Genomic DNA, 22,597 nt, shown 5'->3' on the forward strand with positions numbered 1-22,597 from the left:
TCTACAACCACATGTTAACAAATTTGAAAGGATGATTACAATCAATAATATTTTCCAAAAACTTAACAATCGATGGATAATGATCTGAGATGCAATCCATTCCGAGGAACTTAGCAAGCGAGATTCACATTCTATCAAACTTAAGTTCCGTTATTCATGTACCTATAAAATTATTTTTATGTAACCAGATTTATATTGCAAGATGTACTATAGTCCACAATATAAGTTGCTCGTATATATAGATATTTTAATGTTAAGAGAGTACAAAATAATAAACCTACCTAATGAGTTGTTGGTATCCAAGTGTTAGGATTAAACATTAAAATGATAATGAGAGATTACGAAATATAATTGTCTTTTTTGTATTCACGTGAAGTTGGATTACAAATTTGTTAAGTACTTTACTGGCAGAAAATAGTAATGTTAGAATATTAATAGTATTGGGTGGTTTTCTTTTTCGAAGTATGAAACATTCTATTTATACTAACTCATAAATAATTAGTAAGGTTTTAATTTGTCAGTTTAGTCATGACGAATGAGAGCTTAATACTTAACGAGTACATAAGAGCATCTCCATTAATGTATCTTTCATCATTTTTGAAACAGTACAAAGGAGAGGAATTGTTTTTTTTTTTTAAAAAAAAAAAAAAATAGAGGAAGATGTTTTTTTTTTTTTTTTTTTTTTTTTTGGTTTTAACTCCTGCAAAATATAGTTTTTTGCAGGTTTAAAAAAGCCATTAAGTGTGTCTCACTGGCCTCCCAAGCGGACATATGTATTACATGCGCTCGCTTGAAGGCATCCTTTAATTTTTATTTTTTTCATGCAACGACCAAATTTTGTTTTTGTTTGTTTGTTTTTTTTTTATTAAAAAATTGGTAAAAAAAATGTAATCTAAAATTAATAAGGAGAAAGATTTTTGAAATTAAATAAGATAGTGGATGATGCGGTGGATGTTAGTGTTCACAAAAAACTGTAAAAAAAAACTCAACTGATGAGGATGTTCTAAAGCGGACAACTTACAACTTGTATCTATCATTTGTTTCACTTCTTGGGACAAACTATATGATTTGGAGTTGGTTGGAGACGTTGCTACTTAACACTTGCCACTTCTGCGGATTATAGAAGATTTTGAGCTTTGGAGAATATAAGATTTTGGGGACTTGACTTGGAGTGAAATCATAAATTTTGACTATTTAATTTGCTAAGATCGGTTAGGTCCATATCTTACAACATTAACACTACTTTATTGCAAAAAAAAATTATATTAAATGAGTTAACATGTCAATATTTATGAAAACAAATGTAATTATTAGTGAAATTTACTGGTTTACAAGTGGTCAATATATATTAAACTAGTATTTTTTATGCGCGATGGGCAAAAAATAGGTGCCCAATATTAATACATTATATTAAAATTTTAAATTTATGTAGATTTTAGATATTTAAATTATTCTAAATAATAATAATAATAATGTAAATCATTTTTATAAATTTAATATTTATATTTTATGTAATAATTAACATATAACTCAAATATATAATGTGTATATATTATTATTAATGAAGAAGATAGATAAGAAAATATATGGTGGACGCATGTGTATGATAACAATAGTGGAAAAGATAATGGAAGTTATAACGATAGGGGTATGTTTGTCCAAAATATTTTAATGTACAACCTTTATAGCATAACAAAAAAAACTTAACGAAAAAAACGGACATAAATCATGGGTATAACTTTCATTCACACTTATTATGTTCTTAGAAAATAAAATTGTTAAACCAAATTAACATATATAATTTTATGTCTTAATTTTAATAAAAAAAATTGTGCATTACGTTTTCTGGTTTCATTAAATATTTTGATTGTAAGCTGAACTTTTTGGAGGATGAGGAAACTCACAATTATTATTTATTTATTTAGGAGAATATATATGATAAATTATTGTCTTGTGTAATAATATTTAAATTTTTTTATTTTTTATTTAAAATACATAGGTGATCTTAATTGCGTCCAACTAATCATAAACTCACAGTACCTCGTTCCTAAATTACGAGTCGCGCAATCAGTTCACCGATTAGACTCTAGTCTTTTATCGTAAATTATGTCCTGGAAACGTGTTCACCCTGAATGGTGAACACAAGTCCAAACGATGTCGTTTTTACGTAAAAAAAAAAAAATCGCGGATGTGGAGTTAACGGCGCGCGTTTGATCAAATTATGAATTTTCTGTTATGAGATTATGAATGTAATGAAAATTCATAATCTCATAACAGAAAATTCATAATCGCATAAAAGTAAAATATTTATTAAATTATGAATTTTCTGTTATGAGATTATGAATGTAATGTAGATTCATAATCTCATAACAGAAAATTCATAATCTCATAACTGAAAATTCATAATCTTATAACAGAAAATTCATAATCTCATGGTTTCAAAGTGAATGTAGGCATGGTTCCAAAGTGAATGTGCAGGCATGGATTCATAATTTATGAATGTCCGTGATTTGGACGGGAATGTGTAGGCATGGTTCCAAAGTGAATGTGCAGGCATGAATTCATAATTTATGAATGTCCGAAATCATTGCTCACCTCAAATTAGAGTGAAACCGCGAAATGTGAAAATGAAGAAGAAAAGTCACGCAATTAATTAAGAAAAAGGAAAAGAAAAAAAAGATAACGGTGTACTAACACCGTTGGAACCGTGTTGGTGAACACGGTTCCATGGCATAATGATTGGTCTTTCATGTGCACACAAATGATCCAATAAAGTGTGGCATCAAGTCAGACCACAAATCACTCGGTACGCAATAAAAATTTGTCCACTTTAAACATAATTTTAACAGTGCGATGTTGAGATTAGAACATTGATCTGTTATCTTAAATATACTGTATACTGAATCCGTGAGATTTGTGGATTGATGGGTGATGAGGGTAATATAGTTATTTATGAGAAGTTGGTAGTCGGTAATGGGTAACTGAGAGAAGAGTAGAGTTGCGGTAGAAATTAGTGATGTTGAGTCATTAAATGCCTTTAACCCTTTCCACACTTTGGCGGGTACGCATACAAACAGTTTCCGAGAGAGAGAGAGAGAAAGCGCAGTGGAGACTGTAAAGTGAGAAGCAGAGGTGTAGAGAGAGAAACAGGACAGATTATTGTACTACCAGTATTACAAAAGCCAACGCTTCCAAGTAACACACTGCTTACAAAAACCAGGTAGAGAGAGAAAACTAAACCATATTGCCCTGTATATATATGTGTGTGTGTGTATATATATTATATATATATACATATATATCGAGCATTTTTTGTTATCACGATCGAGCATTTTTTGTTATCACTGTAAGCTGGAGATGTATATTTTTGGTACCTAAATCTAATCTCTCTTTTGCATCTTGATTTGGGGTTGGATGTGTGCTGACGACAAAACCTAGAGTGGTATGGAGTTGTACGGACAGAGCAGGGCAAAAGACGGGTTGCAGATTGATCGGCGGGCGGTATGGGCTCCGGTGCGGTCAGTAACGGGGAAGGAAGGTGGGTTCGTTGGTTTTGAATTCGAATTTCGGGTTGTTTCGTGAGTGCTCCTGTGTACATTGTGAGTTTTTAGGGTTCTGTTTGATGTGCCGAGCTCTGTTTTTTCCGTGTTTGGCATTGCAGAATCGATTCGGAGGTTGGGATTGTGGGTCACGGAAGGGTACCCGGAGAGGCTGGGCGTGTCCGACTGCGCCTACTACATGCGGACCGGGTTCTGTGGATTCGGTTCCAAGTGTCGGTTCAATCATCCTCGCGGTTTTGGCTCTGTAACCCCCTTGATCTTGCTTTGCTTTATCTACTCTATCGCTCTGTAGTGTGCTTATGAGGTCTCCAACATTGTCTCAGTGTCTATTTTTGCTTTTTCTGTTAAAAACTGGTCGAGAGTTGTTTTTAACACCAAAATATGGTAATGGTCCGATTGGAACTGGGGTGGAATCCGAAAATATGATTGCTAAGAGAACTCTTTTGTGCTATTTGTTATGCATTTTGGTTATCTTAGTACAGTTTCTTACACCATTTTAACAGCAGAGTTTAAGCTCTTATAAAATTTTGATTTCGGAACTGTTATGATCCACAGGTTGGATTGCCACAAATGAGAATATGGGTATATCCAGAACGACCAGGAGAGCCTACATGTCAGGTACTTCCTCTCATTTTCCGATTGGACTTCGGCATTTGCTTAATTAATTAATGTTTTCTATCCATGCTGATCTTTTTCAATTTCAAATTTTATACCACATTAAGATTGTTTTTTAAAAAATTGTTGATTGGCATAACTTTCTCACGTGCAGTATTATTTAAGAACAGGACTCTGTAAGTTTGGTGCATCCTGCAAGTTCCACCACCCAAGAAATGCTGGTGGATCCTTGAGTAATGCCCCACTTAATATCTATGGGTTTCCGTTAAGACCGGTAAAGGTTCATTTATCTTTTTGTATAAATATGCTGCGTGTGCGTATTGGACTATGGTCTCCATGTCTCTTTTGTTTTTTGTTTTCAATTACATGTCCTTAATTTAATGTTTGAGCTGTTTGATGCCTTTGTCTATCACTACAGGAGGAGAAAGAATGTTCCTATTATTTGAAAACAGGGCATTGCAAATTTGGTGTTACTTGTACTTTCCACCATCCTCAACCGGCTGCTATATCAGGGCAAGCAACTGCACATCCATTTTATTTGACAGTGCAGTCTCTTCCTGGACCTTCCCCAGAACAATACAGTGGAGCATCATCCGGCTTTAGGGTTGCAAGGCATCCATTCTTACCTGATTCATATACACCTAGCACTTATGGTCCCGTGCTTCTTCACTCAGGGGTGGGTCCAGTTCCAAGTTGGAGTCAATCAGTAAGTTATTAGATCTCTTCATGAATCAATCTTTTATGATAGAGACAGTGTTTTTATGATATGAAGGTTTATTTACTTTGGTAAACCGAATCTTTTATTATAGTGACGGTGCTTTTTATGATATGATGGTTTGTTTACTTTGGTGCAGGGACATGTAATCCCTGCGCTATCTTCTACACCTACTTTTGCTGGACCATACTCCCCTTTACACACTACTACTGGTCTTTCTAGCTGTGCACAACGCGAGAAAGGTTTTTTCCCTGAAAGACCAGGGCAACCAGAATGTGAATACTACAAGAAAACTGGGAATTGCAAATTTGGATCTTCTTGTAAGTTTCACCATCCACCAGATTGGGTTCCACCTAACTCAAATTGCTCTTTCAGTCCACTGGGGCTTCCTCTGCGTCCGGTATGTTAAGTTCCTTTTTGTTTAGCCTACTATTGCTTTACTACTGCCATATCCATAAGACTCTATCTGCATGTCCTCTCATCCTGTTTCATAACTTATTCTGGCTTGTATATTGGTGGTGAACTAAGCCATGTTACTATCTCATGTGATGCACGTAAATCTGCTGCTTGGTCAGAAATTTACTATGCCTAAAATTGTTTTTCCGTGCATGGATATCCTCTATATTTTACCTTTGTTGTGGCCACCTTTGTTCAATGCATCAACCTTGATGAGAATAGCTATGTTCATAGACTTCTGTGAGTGTCATGTTCTCTGTCATTCTTTATTCACTTGAATATAGTTAAACAATACTTCTATGGTGAGTCCATGCCCATTTGGCTGGCTAGGAGACGTGTACTTGATGAAGTTGATTGACGTGAATCTTTTCTCCAACCATAATTGCTGTATTCTTAATATATTTCTATTATTGAGATCTTATAGCTATTAAACTTGGTTATTTATTTATTTTTATTTATACCAACAGCAAACTAAACTACCATGATTCGTGAATAAATGAACATACCTGTCTAAAGTCTAAACATAAATGTTTTTCTTATATACAAGTCCTATTGCTAAGTTTGTTCTGCCTGAATGCCACTTTGTTAATTAATGTGCTGAATGGATGTGATTGATTTAACCCATCAATTTGTTTGCCTTAGTTTTCCTTTGTAACTAGGTGTCTCCTTTGGAATTGAAATGTTCTGTTTAGATGTGTTGTTGTGAACGTTTATACATCTATGGTTTGTCTACTGTACTCTGTTTCACTAACTGAAAGGAGTAGTTCTGCAACCAAGCTTGTGATCCTAGATTTTTAGCCATGATTAAACCTTTGAAGATTCATTTTCCATTTACTAGTATGTGGAGTTCTTGGGTGAAGTTCATTGATAAACTCATTAATAAGTAATCATTGCTATATTGCCATATTGGGTCGAATAATTGATAAATCTCTGCTCCCATTATGGTATACTGATTCAACAACATCTTATAGCTCTGCGGTATTCAGTACCCAAATCAATGAGTTATGTAATAGATAGTAAGTTGTGTTGAGTACAAAATAGTACACACACATTGCAGTGACCTCTTTGAATCATCAAATGCTTGTCAACTTTTTGATCTGCATCTGCTAATAGACATGGTAGGATTTAGGTAAGCTACCATATGGATATGGTATTTTCCGAATATTTGACTAAGGATTAAGAGTAGTGGCTTCTTACTTTGTGTATATCATATCAATAATTTCTACGGAATTGAATTGCGATGCAGGGAGTGCAAGCTTGTTGTTTTTATTTGCGCAAGGGATTCTGCAAGTTTGGTGGAAATTGCAAATTTGATCACCCAATGGAGACGGTTCATTATAGTCCATCAGTTTCTTCTTCTTCTCTTACCGATGCTCCTCCCTACATGGTGCAGCCTGGATTTGCTGATACCTCCTTCTCTAGATCTAGATTAGCATTACCATTACCTTCAGTTGGTTTTAAGCTTTCTCACACAGCTCCTTCTCCTACTTCACGTTCCAACATGCGGTCACATTGCTGAAGCTCGCCCAGCTTCATCTCAAAACACTTTAGCACAGTTTACACTTGCAATGCTGCCTGCTATTTAGTATTTAGGCGAGAAGGAAGATAAATATGGTTGAGTTAAAGCTCTTCTGCTTCCTTGCTTCTTCTTCCCCCAAGTTTTATACTCTTTTGTTGACAAAATGTGACAGGATGGATCTGAGGTTGGAAATGTTGTTTTATTGATGACAGACAGACAGATAGACAGAGTCTTACATTACATTACATCACATCATTGTTATGCAATTTATCTTGGTCTACATCTATATTATACACCAATTAGCAACCAATGATGAAGCTTTGTCGGAAACATTGACGGCTAAGGCCTCCGTAAAGGCATTCTAGCGGCCATCTCCGTTGCACTTGCACGGGGATGCCATGATTGAGAAGTTTACTTTAAAGTTTAATAGTTATTGTTTGCCTTTAGAATGCACCTAACAACAATGTTAAGTCACATAACATTATCATAATTGTACCGAATGTAAAAGTTGATTGTAGGTAGGTTTCCACCCTTTAAACTTTAGAGTTTAGTTTTTTTTCTATTTGGTTTAAGAGTTCACTTTTTACTATTTATGAGTTTAAATTTGATTGTTTAGCTTTGGATTTAGTTTTATGAATTTTCAACTGATGTACTATGTAGTTTTACTTACTGGCACTTTATAATGTTGAAAATTTCACTTTATAGTAATGTTAACTACACTTTAAAGTTTGAGTTATTTATAAAAATGCTATCGTAATTATAGAAAAAAAAAACAGTAACATTTTTGTAAATGTTCAAATGTTTCCCTTTTATCTTCCATACTAATTGGGAGGAAATGTTCAAATACTTTCAACTTAAATTACACTGAAAATAATAAAAAATAATGTATCAATTGTACTTATTTGTTTGTTTAATGGTTTAGTCGTAAACATTTTAAGTTTATTGGTTCAATTGCATAAAAGTTATAAGTTCGATAACCTTTTAATATTTTTTTAATAAATTATATGAAGTAAATAATGGATAAAATGCTAGTTTTGACCCTTAAATATAATGATATAGTTTTTTTTTCTTTTCTTTTTCTTTTCAATTATGGGTGTATTGGCATTTCTTCCTATATTATTCTTAAAGTGGCTAAATTTATCCCATCTATAATAAAACCATTAAATATCGATAAAATAGTTTGTCACTTTAAGTTTTGAAGGGCTTCAGATTATTATGTCGATATTTAATAGTTTTATTAAAAATTTGGTAAGATTAGGCACTTTAAGAATATAGTTGAAAAAGTAAATGTGACGTACTTAGACAGTTGTTATACCATGTAGGTATTAGGGTCCACTAAATTGTGTACTCCGTATTCTTAGTATTAAAATTGCGAACATCTAGAATATAATTATGTTTGTAAGTTTTGAGAATTTGTGACTCAAATACAGGCTTATCACAAATTATGAATTTTTTAAAATAAATTATGAACATTTAGTAGGTAAATTGTGCATTTTTACACTCAGGTAGATTCGGATCCACATAATAATTTGCCGTACTCAGAAATGTGAGGCCAAAGTGCAATCTTTAAAAAAAAAAAAAAAACAATACAAACAAATTAAATGGAATTATTAATAAAGGAGTAGATATTATGTAATTAAATTATTGGAAGCAAGCAAACCAAACAGAGTAATTAGGCTTTATAATTAATATTAATATTAATATTAATATTTAATACAAGTTGGCTTATTATACTTCCAAAAAGTAATAACGAAAATAATACATACAACTCCTCCACTGTTGGCTTCTTGGCTCTTCCTCTGACTGACTCCAGTCTCCAGCGTCCAGCCCTTATTCTTTCCGTCGGTTTCCGATCTGTCTGCCATGGCTTCTTGATCAGGTAATTCCGATTCTTTTCCTACCTTTTATTCTATGCCGTTATTCAATTTCATAAATATGATATAACAATTCAAGATTTTGGATCTTTGTTCGGGACATGGAGAACTGGATTGGGTTCACGTCACTTCGATGCTTATTTCTCGACGAAATAGCAATTAAGGATTTTGATTTTTGATCTTGTTGTTAATAGCATCGTCTTCTGTTGCAGAAACTGCGCAATTGAAGTTTATTTTCGGTAGAGGCTGTTGAATCATATGAAGTTTCTTCTGTACAATGCTACCAGTGTTAATTGGAGTGTTCTGTCCGTACACTTTCTTGATATACTTGAACTTTGCAGTGTGAACAAGGTTAGTTAGTGCAGGAAGTGATTATAATTTCTGTTCCTTGTGTGCTTTTTGGAGGCCAGTCATTCAAATTGAGAAATTCTGTGTGTTAAGGTGCATTGTTATGTAGGCCGAGGAATTAATTAATGGATATGAAGATGTTAATGTGTTGGACAGGGTTTGAGAAACACCGAGCTAATTCACTTTAAGTTGCCGTTGTGTTGCAACTTGCAACATTAGCTGAGAATTCGGGCCAGTATGGCTGAGGGAGATGAAGGCATTGAACTCAGGTTCAGGATATTTGATGGGACTGACATATGTCAAGGCATTTATGCCCAGTCTACTACCATTACTTCTCTTAAGCAAAGGCTTCTTGCTGAGTGGCCTCAAGGTTATGGCTATGCTGACCTGGTTTTGTATTATGTGTTCAACCTTTCAGTAACTTAGGATTGTTTTCATTTGATTTCTGAAGCGGAATTTGGGTTTACAGATAAATCTGTCATCCCAAAGTTAGCGAGTGACATAAAACTGATTCATGCTGGAAAAGTATTGGAGAATGGCAGGACACTTGGAGACTCTAGAGTACATATTGGTGACCTTCCCGGAGGGGTTATTACTATGCACGTAGTGGTACAGCCTCAACTTACGAAAAAGAAGTCAGGTGAGTTTACCTACTTTTCTATATGTTGAGCTAGAGGTTTATGTTAATTCTTGCAATACCTCTTCTTTTTAAAGTTACCTACTTTTAATTTTAGTCTTTTGATAGTGATAGATGATGCAATGGTTATTTTGTGGTGATGAACTTGCTGAGTTTTCCTATGTTATGGTGTTTTAAAAGGGGGGAAATGATGCAATGGTTATTTTGTGGTGATGGACTTTCCGAGTTTTCCTATGTTATGGTGTTTTAAAAGGGGGGAAAAATGGTGTTGGAGAGTTTGAGTGGTAAGCTGGTAAAAATAGTTGAATTGAACTGGTCGCCCTCCCCAAACCCAAACCCAAAAAAAGAAAAGAAGAATTTTTTTTTTTTTCCTGAATGGATGTGTGTTTATTACTTATTAGTGCTTGTCAACATGTATCCTAGAGCCACGAGTTAATATGTTCGGGCATGATTCAATCTTGTACCGTGGAGACTGTCACACTTTGGCATCTCCCCTCATTTCTTCGTTCTTTTGTATGTGATGCAGATAAGAGCCAGCGGGAGAAAGAAAAGGGGAATTCATGTTCATGCACTATCTTGTAAATCAATTCACATGGAGTGTATCCATGAGATTGGAAGTGTATTCACATTTTTACATTCCTTTATATTTTTGTTTTTACTGTATTACAAGTTGCAGCTCAGTGAGAGTGAAGACTAGTAATGGAAGAAAAACTTCCCAATAGTGTATGCTTTTAGTGAATTGTAACTTTTTGAGATGGCTGTTTGTTGGAGTGCAAATACAGAAAGAAAGGGAAAAATGTCCGATTGACATATACTGCTTATAATATGTTCTCTCTTTATTTGTATTCAATCACTGCTTATATTCATGTTTTCATTTTCAACTAGGGACAGACAGTTCATTTTGGTTGGGTGGACACCTGTGCATTTTCATTTTTATGAGTATCACAGCATTGATGGTTTTCATCTCAGTATTTAACTCTGAAAGTGTTTTCTGAAAGTAGTGCAGATCTCATCTAGTGGCTGTGAGTAATTATAAGTGAAAGAATTGCTGCTGTTTCTTAGATGTTTCCAATCTTTGACTACTTGAAACTGATTTCAAAAGGATGTTTTTCCAGCCTATATATGCTTCTCCAGGTGGTTAATGGGAGTGAGTTAAACTTTGATCACACTGCTTCAATTCCTTCTCTTGTTGTTTTGATAAAATATATTTAGGGAAAATTGCATTTTTCGTTTTTAAGTTAGAGTAATTGTAGGATTTGTCTTTATTGGTTGGTTGTGTTCACTTTTCGTCTGTAATTTATAACTGACATTGCAAATTTTGTCTTTTTTCTAACAAAACATTAGGAACAAAATTTGTAACGTTAGTTATAGCTTAGGGACGAGAAGTGAGCATGACCTTTTAGAAAAAGGACGCGGTTATAGCTTAGGAATGAGAACTTGAGAAGTGAGCATGACTAACAAGTAGAGATGAGTCTTATCATTACCCAATAATTTAGGGACGAAAAGTGTAATTTTTTTCAAAATTTGCTCGCATTCAATTTCAAAATTTTGTCCACCTAAGTGGATGGAGAAGTGATGTGAAATTTTCCTACCCAATTTCTTTTCAATATATATTTTTTTTAATTCGTTCAAGATTAACAGAAATTTCCTTCCAACCTTGTTAGTTGGACAGAATTTTTCAACCAACTGTATATGTTGAAAAGAAATTTCCAATCAATTGAGTATGGTGAACATTTAAATTCAAAATTGATCACCATCCAATAATTTAGCTGCTTAACTAAAACTAGTTTGACATGAGTATATAGAATAACAACCTCTCTTCCACCATAATTGTGCACAATTGCCCATGACAAGCCATTGGGCAACAATCATATTTCTACAAATTAGCAAGTATTTGTTGGAAATACTGTTGGAGTATGAAATAAGGGATAAACCAACCCTTAAAGGAAAGAATTAAAATTGAAGATTGGGTGGATAGTTTGGTATAATAATGTTTTGGACTATGATGGCTCCTACTTGTTCTACACATGTGTATTCATACCTCAGCACACTGAAAAATGCAAACGTAATTTGGTTGACTTTGTGGAACAAAAACCTCTCTTTCACTAAAACTACAATGGTCGACCTAACGATTGCTGACTAAAAAAAAAAGAGAGTATAAAATGACATGTTAAGTGACTATTTTGTAGTATAATTATTAGTGGGGTCTATTTTCAATTTTGGTTGGTCAAAGTGAATACGGATTCTTCGTAGTGATTGATATATTGTACGCTCAAATCAAAGTAGCACGGATAATGGGTGAATGAAAAATCGATTCTACCTTTGTTCCAATCTCCATTGAGACTCAAACCCACAACCTCCCATATGAGAGTTCAACGTGCCACTAGACCACAAGATCCTTAACTCTATTTAATCCTTAATTACGGAGTTATTATGGAGTTAGTTCTCATGGTCTTTTTTTTTGGATCAAAGGAGACGGGGAAACCCGAGGGGGTGGATACTAGCCTAGCTTAACTCCCTGACTCTACGACTGGTAGTGACCCGGGATTCTCATGGTCTATTATTATTATTATTATTATTATTATTATTATTTTGAAAACTAACAACGAAAAAATTTATTAAATCAATAACTCAATACAAGAAAGAACTGAAGATAACCAACAACTGGGACTAGTTTGAGAACGCATAGCTCTAGCCAAAGCATGGGTCAACTTGTTCGCTGATCTATATACAAACTGAAAATACACCACTTCAAAATGTCATTTTAAGACATGGCACTCACGTAACACACATCCCGCATATGAATAGTCTAGCAAAGTACCATTAAGCAATTTAACAACCATCTGAGTGTCCGAGAAGATAACAATCCTGTGATGTCCCCTATCCTTGAGTCAAGATAGAGCTTCTTTAACAGCCAGCCCTCTGCAAGATGAACATCATGCATGCATCTTGTAGCTCCATTTTTAGCATCATTCATGGTCTATTTAATCATTCATTACAGAGTTAATTCTCATGGTCTATTTAATCCTTCAACTCCTATATAAGTTGTTGCTTGAGTAGTGAAATTCTTCTACTCATTTCTTAGCCAATAGTGGTTCATCCATTGCTTTTGACGTTTTAGTATTTTTTTTTTCTATTTTACCATCTATTATATCAATTACTTTAACGAAATACTCCGTTAACTATTTATTATTGTTAACTTATTCATCGATTTTTATAAAGAAGATTTAGATTCGAACCTCATCCCAATCAAAATTGACATAATATAAATATGTTAAAATGTATTAAGAAAATATAAATATAAAATCTAATATGACTTTGGTCAATTAATTAGAATCACGCATCTTTAAACAAAAAATTAGAATCGTGCATTGAAAATCGATGAAATTGTATATCTAATTACATCAGCATTTTTTTAATTTTTGTTAAAATCTAAATTTATTGACTCTTAGATCTGTGATAGGTTCGTACTCCGTATTATTTAGGGACCGTCATCGTCCTCATCGAGTCATCGTCGTACTTCCGCTGACTGCAAATTAGGGTTTTAGAAACAGAGCCTTTCAATTCGCTTGCAGACTCCGGGTGGTCCGTGTAACATGGTGAAGAAGCGTGCCATTTCAGCGGATGAGCGTGGTGATGTGGAAACGGAGAATCGAACCGGCGGGTCGTATCTGAAGAAGAAGAAGATGATGAAGAAAAATTTGCAGAGGTTAGGAGGGAAAGGCCTCTCCTTAGAAGCATTTGCAAATGCCAAAACTCGGAGCAACGATTACAACCCTTCCCTCATCAGTAAGTCTACTTTGCCATGCTTGCTTTATTTTCATATTTTTAGCATATAAATTAGTTTAATTTTAACTAAAGCTCGCATATGCTCTTCTGTTGTTACTTTAGATTTCAGAGTATAATATAAGGACTTGACAGATATTAGCATGCCATGGAATTAAGTTCTCTGGAGCATCTTGTAAGATAGAGTTGAGCTTGATTTAAAATCTGTTTAAAATTGATGTTATAACTCATTATTCGAATTTGTTGATTTAGGGTTAAGTATACGGAACCTAAGTGAGCAATATTTGAGTTCAATGAGCATTTTGGTTATTTGGTAACATCTCATATTATAATCCCAATGATTGAAACCTAAAATAAACAGCAGGCTGAAAATGATTTCATTGCGTTCCACTGTTTATAAGAGTTATGTAATGGTAAACGCTAGCAAAAGGAATTTTGTAAATTTGTAAGGCATGTATGCTTCTGAGTAGGATGTATTTCTTTTCTTCTTCAACTGCTCTTTTTCTATATTCTAACAATTGAAGATTCAAAACTTTAGAAAAGTATTTACCTTTCATTTACTGTCTTCTTTATCTGGACTTAATATGTTGAACCATTATTGTTAACATCTGCTTCAATTTCGATGTACATTGAAGGAGTGAGAATACATGAGTTTTGTCCTATTACTTCTTTTGCATTCTCTTTTCTAGTTAATGAGTCCAATGTGGTCGCTCAAAATCTGAGATACAAATCAGGCAGGAAAGGAAAGTAATCAAATAATTATTCAAATGTCAGAATTCAAGGAAGCATATAATCAGGATTGACTGATTATGTAATTCATTGTTTATTTTATGGAGCATGTAATTAGGGATTGACTGATTATGAAATCAATAATTGATGCTCCTTCCTTATTTTACATATATAGATTATAAATAGGGACCATCTCTTAGAAGAGAGGGCATTGAGTGGAATTGGAACAATTAGCTCTAAGTAGTTGTGGGTAGGAATTTATTCTTGCTAGAGGGATATTCTTAGAATTCCTTGTTTTCTTTTCTTTGTGTTTTACTTCATAATATTAGAATTTCTTGGTTCAAATCCACCTTGTCTCTTTACTCCTACCAATTGGTCTGATCTGCCATTTGTTCCGAGAATGACACGATTGGAGGCGCAAATTGAAGCTTTGGAGAAGAGCCAGAAGGAACTACAATGCAAGTTAGGGTATTTTGCGCATCAAAATGGATAAGGGATTCACCAGGTTGGAGGAATCCATTGCTAAACTAACCAAGATGGTTAGCTTGTCGCTGCAAAGCAAAGGGCATGGCATATCTGGTATTACCACCAAGGGTTGGGTTCAAGATTGAATCCCCTGTAGAAAAATCCAGCACCACTGAACCACCTCTCTATTTGACTACCATAGATGGCCACCAACTTACTAGTTACTACCACTAGGATTGAAGTCCTTAACGTCAATAGGATTGGTCCGAGTGTCTGTCTTGCTCAAGAAGAACATTCCTTTGCTATCCAACAAACACGTGAAGAATTGAAGGCAACAACAGCCTTTTTTAGTAAGGAAGGACCAACATTCCATGTGCCGCAACAACTAACCCCAACATTGAACTTTAATGTGGAACTCATGGAAAAATTCGGTAGTGTTGTCTCCACCCTCTTGTTGAACAACTGATTGTTCTTCATCAAGTCGAATTTGATAATGAATACCAAGCACAGGTCTATTTCATCCATTCACCATAAGGTTCATGCCAACCTTTTTTGCCAAGCTACTCTGGTTCAATCTAGATTGAGCTCAACATCATAGGGTCAAGGCAGCCCAAGCCAAAAGGTGTGACTTAGAGTTTGCCAAGGGTAATAATGTCTTGCTTAAGCTCCAGCCTCATTGCCACTCAACGGTCCAGCGTTGTATCAACCCGATGCTAGCTGCCGTGGTATAATGGTCCTTTTAGAATTGTGCAAAAATTAAATGCAATCGCTTACAAACTCGTTCTGCCACCCACAACTAGAGTACACCATGTTTTTCATGGGTCACAACTTCAGCATGTTACAAGACACCTTGTTTTCTTTTCTTCGAGTTTTACTTCATAATATCAGAATTTCTTAAATTTCTTGGTTAAAATCCATCCTGTATCTTTTCTCCTATCAATCTCTTGCTGCCTAATGAGTGTTGTTACTTTTTTTCCACTGACAGAGAAGCAAAAGGAGTTCTATAAGAATGCTAAATTTGTGAACAAATATAAGAGGATGGTAAAGCAACAAGGGGAGCACGGTGATTCTTCTGTTGCTAAAAGAGCTTCAGAGGTTTGTCAACAACCAGTTTCTTATTTACGTATTTGTCATGTGCTTGCTCTTTATTTGAAAACCTACTTTGATTTAGTTAATTCATGACAATAGATTTGCGTTTGAATTATTGTGTCTGCTAGGAATTCCTTTGAAATAGAACACTGGAAGCTGCAGTAGAGCTATTAATGCACTTTTGCTTGTTCTTCCCAATTCCATTTGTTTCAGTATTCTGAGTCTTCCTTTTTTGTCTTTAGTTTGATGCTAAAATGTCTTTCTTTAGTCTTCTTTCATCCTACCCTTCCCTTTGTATCAGTAAAATATAGGAGATTATATTTTTGGTTTTACTTCATTCTCATAGTCTAGTTCGATTTCTTCCCATTGTATATTATTCTCTTCATTTATTTACCTATTTTTTTTATACCCAAAACTAGGAATTAAGGTTATTTACATATTTCTCTGCCATTTTCAGAAACAAACTGAACCTGTAGAAGCTGATGATGCAGATAGAAAATGGAAAAGTAAAAGGAATAAACCCCATAGTCTGAATGAACTGTACATGAAAAAGCGTGAAGAGGAAGAGAAGGCAAGGATGGAAAGGGAGGCCATTATTGAGGCAAAGAAGGAAGAAAGACAGAGAGCTGAAGTGCGGCGGAAAGAATTAAGACAGAAAATGTTTAAGAAAACGAAGTCAGGACAACCTGTGATGAGGTACAGAATCGAGCATCTTTTGCAAACAATTGAAGGTTCAAATAGCTAGGGTCCTTGTCTTTTATGTTTATTCTAATTTTGTACTACTTATGGGATACTTGAAGAAAGTTGCTGTTGATTGGCTTGCTTGCTATCTCTCTAAATGCTGTTGTGATCATAGTACCACAGATAGTGAATTTTGCCATAAAAAAAACATATCCACCGCACTGTACTGAGCTGTTAAGATTTGTCTTTATGGATACTTGAATTTGATTAATTTATTATCACTAATTAAGCTCAATTTGAGTATGCTCCTCACACTCCGGCGGATAGAGTATTTGAAATGATGTAAATCATGGTAACTCAGTAGCTTAGCAGACAGACAGACAATGTCAAATGTTAGTGTGCATAAGGGATTTGTTCATTTTGGATATAATCCCCACACTATTGTTGCTGAGTTTTAAATCTTGACTTTCATACTGCTTACTGAACCATGAACTAAGTCCGTCTGAGCATTTAATCATATCAACTGGTTTGAGTAACGAAGAAGAAGAAGAAAGTGATACTCTGTAGTAAATAGTGCTGGAAGCTTTGATTGTCACTGTTTTGTCTTCAAAAATACAAGTATATTATTATATGATAATAGCTGTGCTAACCGAACATCATCAATCTCATATTGAAAAATACATAATAGCTAGCATATACTAATACTAGCTAGTAACAGAATAGAAAAATAGAACATACTGGGGGATGTTACCACCGCCGCATGTAGCCGGGATGCACGGCCACGACTCTCCGGCGCGGTGGAAAGCAAAGGGCGAATAGTGTAAGTGCAATAATAAGACTAATAAGGAGCGGCGTGAAATCAATACCACCACCGTTGCCTCCGCAGAGCTCCGTGCAAATCATCTTTCCCATATACCTCTGATCACTACAAAGCTTTTAAGCTAACAATGGCAGAATGGATATGTGGTGGGATAATCGAGAAAGATTCATCTAAGGAAGAATATATATTGAATTGGCACCACAAAGACTCAAACAAGTCAACCTTGACTTGGACTTGGGATGGATGATGTCTCAACTACTCTTCTTGCGAAACTACACGCTTTCCCATTTAACGCCTAATTTCATCGCACATTGATTTTTTAATCAATGCCTAATATCCAAAAATAATATGGAAAAGTATTGTTACTACTTGAGAATGTACACTGAATAAATCTGACATGTGATCCTAGCTAACGAAGAATCATAAAAGAAATAAAACATTTAGGTTGTTCATAGTTGATCGGCTTAAATTAAGAGGTCAATAGACCATTCATCAGGAGTTGTTACCAAGTCAATAGACCAACATAAAATGAATTACTTTGTATATCTTAAATTTTTTTCCTTTTTCTTTCTCTTAAATGCATGGTCTTTGATAAGTGCTAACTCTTAGTACTTTTATGTGCATAATTAATATGTACTTATTTGAATCATTTGTGTCAGCTAGGTGATTTGGGGGCATTGGTTGTAACATCATGTAAATTGAAGCTCAATTTGATGTGTTTTGAAGTTATCTTGGCGCAAAGGCGTGTTTCGGGAGTCATGAGAGGTCAAGAGAGTACAAAAGAGCAAGTTCGAAGTATCAATGGAGATGAAAAAAATATGCATTTTGGGGTGAAGAACATGACTCACACTGGCACTCACACCTTGAGTGCCAACGTGACTCCATTTTGCTATGCACTTTTCTCTATCAGGCGAAGTCTCGATATTTTAAGCATATCTCATCGTAGGAATGTCCAAATTACGTGATTCCAACAATATTGGAAAGATATTTCAAAGTGCTACAACTTCTATGATGACAACAAAGTCTACTTCTAACGTCTGCAAGGTGAAAATGTCCTAGAAACTAGAACTGCTGCATAGAGTTGGAGGTCACAACGTGAGTATCACTGTGACTTCTGGAACCTACGAATTATGGTGAAAATTCGTGGTGGGACTCACAGTTGAGTCCCATCATGACCACATGCCCGGAATCCTTTTTAAATTGTATTTTAGCGCAATTTGAGAGGTATAAATAGTCTTGGTGGTTATTTTTATGGAACTTTTCATTCTCCACTCTCTCCGAGAAAACCTCTACAAACATTTCATTTGTGCAATCAATATAACTTTGAAGAAGATTTGAAGAATATTTCCAGATTTCATCTTGCAATTTGCATTTTAATTTTTCATAGTTATTCATCCAAGCTAAGTCTTTCTTGTTTATTTTACATTTTCCTTCATCTAATTGTGATTGCAATGTCTCTTGTTTCAATTGATACTTTCATTTACATTCCTAAGATGAATATCTAGATTCAATTAGAGATTAATTGAATTAAGTCATGTTTTGTGAGTGATGCTATGTGATTGAATTGAGCTATGAGCTAGTGTAATGACTTGATGACTCTAGTTGTGAGTTTGATGGTTTGTATTGACTCTTGTATGGTTGTGACCAAATTATGCAAGATGTACATGGACAAGGTGTTGTCACTATGATAATATAATAGAGAGTTAATTCCACCAGAGGTCCATTGTCTTTGGTGACAATTTCAAATTTAGTCTCAGACTATCGTTTTTGCACTTTAACATCCCAGACTATTTTTTTGGACACTTTTAGTCCTTCTCATGACTTTTTCTATTTTTAGTAAGGGCATTTTTGTCTCTTCATATTTTTCTTTTGTTATTTTCCGGTTTTAACCGTTTAAACGGTTTAGGACTTTACTAAAATTAGGTTGAAAAATATGGTTACTAAAAATCAGAGGTTACCTAAAGTCCTAAACCAATTAAACCGATTGAAACTGAAAAATAACAAAAGAAAAATATAAAAAGATAAAAATACCCTTACTAAAAATAGGTAAAGTCATGAGAAGAACTAAAAGTGTCCAAAAATAATAGTCTGGGATGTTAAATGGCAAAAACGATAGTCTAGGACTAAATTTGGAATTGCCACCAAAGACAAAGGACATCTGGTGGAATTAACTCTATAATAGAGCAATACCATAGTCACACCTCTCACTAATTTAACTCACCTTTGAGAAAATGGGGTTGGAAGGAGATGCAAATTTGATAAAGTGCTTCAATTTAATGGCCTTGAGTCACCATGAGATCGAGTGGGGCTTGAAGCTAATTGAGAGTCCAATTACCATGAGAGTGGCGTTGGCACCGCATCTCCTTAGTTCCCTTATCAATGCATTACATGAGCTCTATCCAATGATACACCATATCATCTAAACTTAAGTGACCTATTCCAAGCCTTTAGTTTTACTATTGATTGTTAATTGTTGCTTGATCTTTCATTACAATTTTATTGTCATTTCCATTATTTTGCTCTTATCACATGAATCACATATACTCTCTTGAACTTCATTCCAAACACTCTACACTCTTGTATTTAACCACCCTTTCGATCCACTTCTTGAGACGATATTCGGTGTAAAGATACCTTCTACTTCACACACACTACATTACATCACCACTTTTATACAATTATCACTCTTATTCCCTTAATACTCCAGTTAAGTCTTTTTTTCTTAATCTTTTATTTGTTTTTTTTTTTAAATGATTATAGTTTTAATAATTGTAATTCATTTTTAAAAATATAAATCTATCTATTCCATCTTTTTTTTTTTCAAAACAATATATGTTATATTGTCATAATAATCTGCATGTATATTATTTAGATCTCCAATTGTTCATGCATCATAAATCATAATCATACAAAAACAAAACCTGAAGTCCAACACGATTAAAAAATAATAATAAAGTAGTATATTACGTTGACTGTTTATAGTACATGTACATCGAGCATATTTTTAGTGGAGGGACTCCCTTGCATATATAAATAACCTTTTTTTTTTCTCTAAAGAAAGGAAGTATGACTACTCTTTTGTAACATCTGAATATAATTAAGAATAACATGCAGAGTAGTTTCAAGTCTATTACCCCACAAGTAAAGGTGGCTACTAGGTCAACTCAAACGTCACCAATCATAAATATGTATTTTTTGGTTAGAGTATGGGTGGTACTATACTTAGATTAATCTCTATTCTCACCGACCGATTCAATTAAGGAGTAAAGTATTGATCATATTGATTTTTTTTATACGAGAGAGAGTTTTGAACTCCTGATTTGTGTGGGTGCGAACCAGACGGTTACTTGATTTGTGTGGCTTACGATTTCGATTTGAGATAGGTGGCACGGTGCTGATCATGTCACTAGTGGAAATTATGAAATTTTCGACCACCTAAAAATGATCTTAAATTAAGTCGAAAGCCTTGTTCCGACCACTTTTGGTATCCGAAAAAACCTTTGTTGCTATTTTCGACTACTTTTTTATTTTAACTTGATTTAAGATCACTTTCAAGTGGCGAAAATTTCATAATTTCTAGTAGTGTGTCCTAAACCTAAGCAAGATGTTACTCGTTTCTTCTAACACTTGACATGCTCTGTACAAGGTAGGGTCGGACAATTGGTCCAAAGCCACACACAAAAAAAAAAAAAAAAGAGGTTAGAACATCACATCAAGTCTTCAAATAGTTTTGTTTTTGTTAAAATAAATTAATTATTTTATCAAATGAAATTCAAATGGAACAAGTTTGAATAGTCAAATTGTTGGCCACCGTACCCTTTTCACACGGCATGCAATTTTCATTTAATAAAAGAATAAGAAATGGAGTTGACTAGACTTTGAAGCAGCAGCCAGTAGAAAGCCTTTTGGGCGAAGTAGCAAACACGCTTATAAGAGCATCCTTATCAGTGAGAATATTAATGGAGAGAATGTAAAAGTAATTAGGAAAAAAAATGTGGGAAGTGAGAGAAAAAAAATCCAAAAAAAAAAAGGTATGTTAGGTGCACCGTTCGGTGCATCCAGCTGTGGACTTGTTGTGCGCACAACATTGCTCCTTTCTTCTTTTTTTGGAATCCAATTCTTTCTTCATTTGCAGGTCAATTCTTCCCACATTAAATCATTCCCACATCAATTATTATTTTCAACAAAAACTATTTGTTCTTACATTCTCCCCAAATTAGTTTCTATTGTGGATGCTCTAAAAACATTTCCCAGAATTGAATTTTTTTAGAATTATGAAGGAAAGAGAGAAGAGGCCGGGAAAAAGTGGCAAATTATTATGTGTACATTCACACAGTTGTATTGTGTGGACCACAATCTAAAACGACATCATTGAATATTATGAGTAAATATAATGTATATTATATGTTAGAATAATGTGCATTATTTATTAGAATATGAAACTTCTGGAGTAATATAATGTACATTATGTTTTAGAATAATGTACATTATGCTTTAGAATAATGTAATTTATGAGTTATGAAAATGTATGTTGTAGCGGGTCACGAGAAAAAAATTATACATAAAACGATGTCATTTTTAAACCGTGGTCCACACAACTGAAAAAGATAATAATTTATAATTCTTCGGTGGCGTTAATTAAAGGTAAATAACTAAATATAATCTTACTTGGGTAAGGTATATTGAGATTAGGGATGTCAATTTAGCCCGAACCTGATGGGCCAACCCGATAAAACACATTAGCCCAACGAGCCCGAAACTGATTAGCCCGGTGACCCGATAGGGCTAGTCCGAAATTAAAAGGTCTAGCCCGACAACCCGAACTATTGAAAACTATTCTTTATTATAGAAGTGATGAGAAACCTAACATACATTTGGTAGGGAATATCCCGACCGACATAGCTTCACCACGACCGAGGAGCCTTTTGTCTCTTTCTCCTTGTCTTTGCAGGTAACAGGTCGGGCCCCACGAGAAGAACCCGGTCGTAGACCGACCGGAGTTGCCCGAGCGACGGTGTCGACCACCGAGCGGTAGCCCTTTGGCGGAAGAGCTGACGAAGGACACGTGGCGGCTCTTTACATCGACAGGCAGGGCACCCGGGAGGATGACACGTGGTGGCTACGTGGAGGACATGCCGAACGGCGGGAATCCTGTCCCCGGCATAGCGGCTATAAATACCCACAGTAGCTACAGTGTAAGGGACTTTTGGACGATCGATAGGTTGTTACTAGAGAATCCCGACCGCACTCAGTCGGTACTCAGAGCAGCCAAGTAGATTGTACTTAGGGCCTTTACCGTGATC

At 34.8% G+C, this 22,597-nt stretch overlaps 3 protein-coding genes across 5 annotated transcripts; all 3 read left to right on the plus strand.

Annotated features, from left to right (window-relative positions):
- The first annotated feature begins 3,033 nt into the window (after nt 1-3,033).
- LOC109182535 (zinc finger CCCH domain-containing protein 32-like) lies at nt 3,034-7,131 on the plus strand. The gene is made up of 8 exons (XM_019332676.1): nt 3,034-3,220; nt 3,439-3,538; nt 3,662-3,804; nt 4,116-4,178; nt 4,330-4,449; nt 4,594-4,881; nt 5,030-5,290; nt 6,593-7,131. Exons 2-8 carry the CDS (start codon nt 3,445-3,447, stop codon nt 6,863-6,865), a joined length of 1,242 nt encoding a protein of 413 aa, XP_019188221.1. The 5' UTR covers nt 3,034-3,220; nt 3,439-3,444; the 3' UTR covers nt 6,866-7,131.
- Nucleotides 7,132-8,622: 1,491 nt separating this feature from the next.
- Nucleotides 8,623-10,574, plus strand: LOC109182522 (membrane-anchored ubiquitin-fold protein 3-like). 2 transcript variants are annotated; one of them, XM_019332659.1, is made up of 5 exons: nt 8,623-8,744; nt 8,952-9,090; nt 9,225-9,457; nt 9,557-9,727; nt 10,251-10,574. In XM_019332659.1, exons 3-5 carry the CDS (start codon nt 9,325-9,327, stop codon nt 10,304-10,306), a joined length of 360 nt encoding a protein of 119 aa, XP_019188204.1. In that variant the 5' UTR covers nt 8,623-8,744; nt 8,952-9,090; nt 9,225-9,324; the 3' UTR covers nt 10,307-10,574. The 2 variants fall into 2 exon arrangements, with proteins under 2 accessions (XP_019188204.1, XP_019188203.1); XM_019332658.1 differs by having other exon boundaries at nt 9,244-9,457.
- A 2,624-nt stretch (nt 10,575-13,198) lies between these two features.
- On the plus strand, nt 13,199-16,777 carry LOC109182834 (rRNA-processing protein FYV7). Of its 2 annotated transcripts, XR_002054443.1 has the most exons (4): nt 13,199-13,513; nt 15,690-15,799; nt 16,251-16,598; nt 16,633-16,777. XR_002054443.1 is itself a non-coding variant. In XM_019333047.1 (3 exons), the coding sequence occupies exons 1-3, from the start codon at nt 13,321-13,323 to the stop codon at nt 16,536-16,538; spliced, it is 591 nt and encodes a 196-aa protein (XP_019188592.1). In that variant the 5' UTR covers nt 13,199-13,320; the 3' UTR covers nt 16,539-16,769. The 2 variants fall into 2 exon arrangements, 1 of the variants encoding a protein (XP_019188592.1); XM_019333047.1 differs by having other exon boundaries at nt 16,251-16,769.
- The last annotated feature ends 5,820 nt before the right edge of the window (nt 16,778-22,597 follow it).

This window comes from Ipomoea nil, unplaced genomic scaffold, assembly GCF_001879475.1.
Source record: "Ipomoea nil cultivar Tokyo-kokei standard unplaced genomic scaffold, Asagao_1.1 scaffold1074, whole genome shotgun sequence".
NCBI lineage: Eukaryota > Viridiplantae > Streptophyta > Magnoliopsida > Solanales > Convolvulaceae > Ipomoea > Ipomoea nil.

Bases quoted from the DNA above. Each gene is read 5' to 3' on its own strand.
- LOC109182535 (XM_019332676.1), top strand. From the start codon at position 3,445: ATGGAGTTGTACGGACAGAGCAGGGCAAAAGACGGGTTGCAGATTGAT. The intron at 4,450-4,593 runs GTAAAGGTTCAT...CTATCACTACAG, and splicing joins ATGGGTTTCCGTTAAGACCG to GAGGAGAAAGAATGTTCCTA. The intron at 4,882-5,029 runs GTAAGTTATTAG...ACTTTGGTGCAG, and splicing joins TTCCAAGTTGGAGTCAATCA to GGACATGTAATCCCTGCGCT.
- LOC109182522 (XM_019332659.1), top strand. From the start codon at position 9,325: ATGGCTGAGGGAGATGAAGGCATTGAACTCAGGTTCAGGATATTTGAT. The intron at 9,458-9,556 runs GTTATGGCTATG...TTGGGTTTACAG, and splicing joins TCTTGCTGAGTGGCCTCAAG to ATAAATCTGTCATCCCAAAG. The intron at 9,728-10,250 runs GTGAGTTTACCT...TATGTGATGCAG, and splicing joins ACTTACGAAAAAGAAGTCAG to ATAAGAGCCAGCGGGAGAAA.
- LOC109182834 (XM_019333047.1), top strand. From the start codon at position 13,321: ATGGTGAAGAAGCGTGCCATTTCAGCGGATGAGCGTGGTGATGTGGAA. The intron at 13,514-15,689 runs GTAAGTCTACTT...TTCCACTGACAG, and splicing joins TTACAACCCTTCCCTCATCA to AGAAGCAAAAGGAGTTCTAT. The intron at 15,800-16,250 runs GTTTGTCAACAA...TGCCATTTTCAG, and splicing joins TTGCTAAAAGAGCTTCAGAG to AAACAAACTGAACCTGTAGA.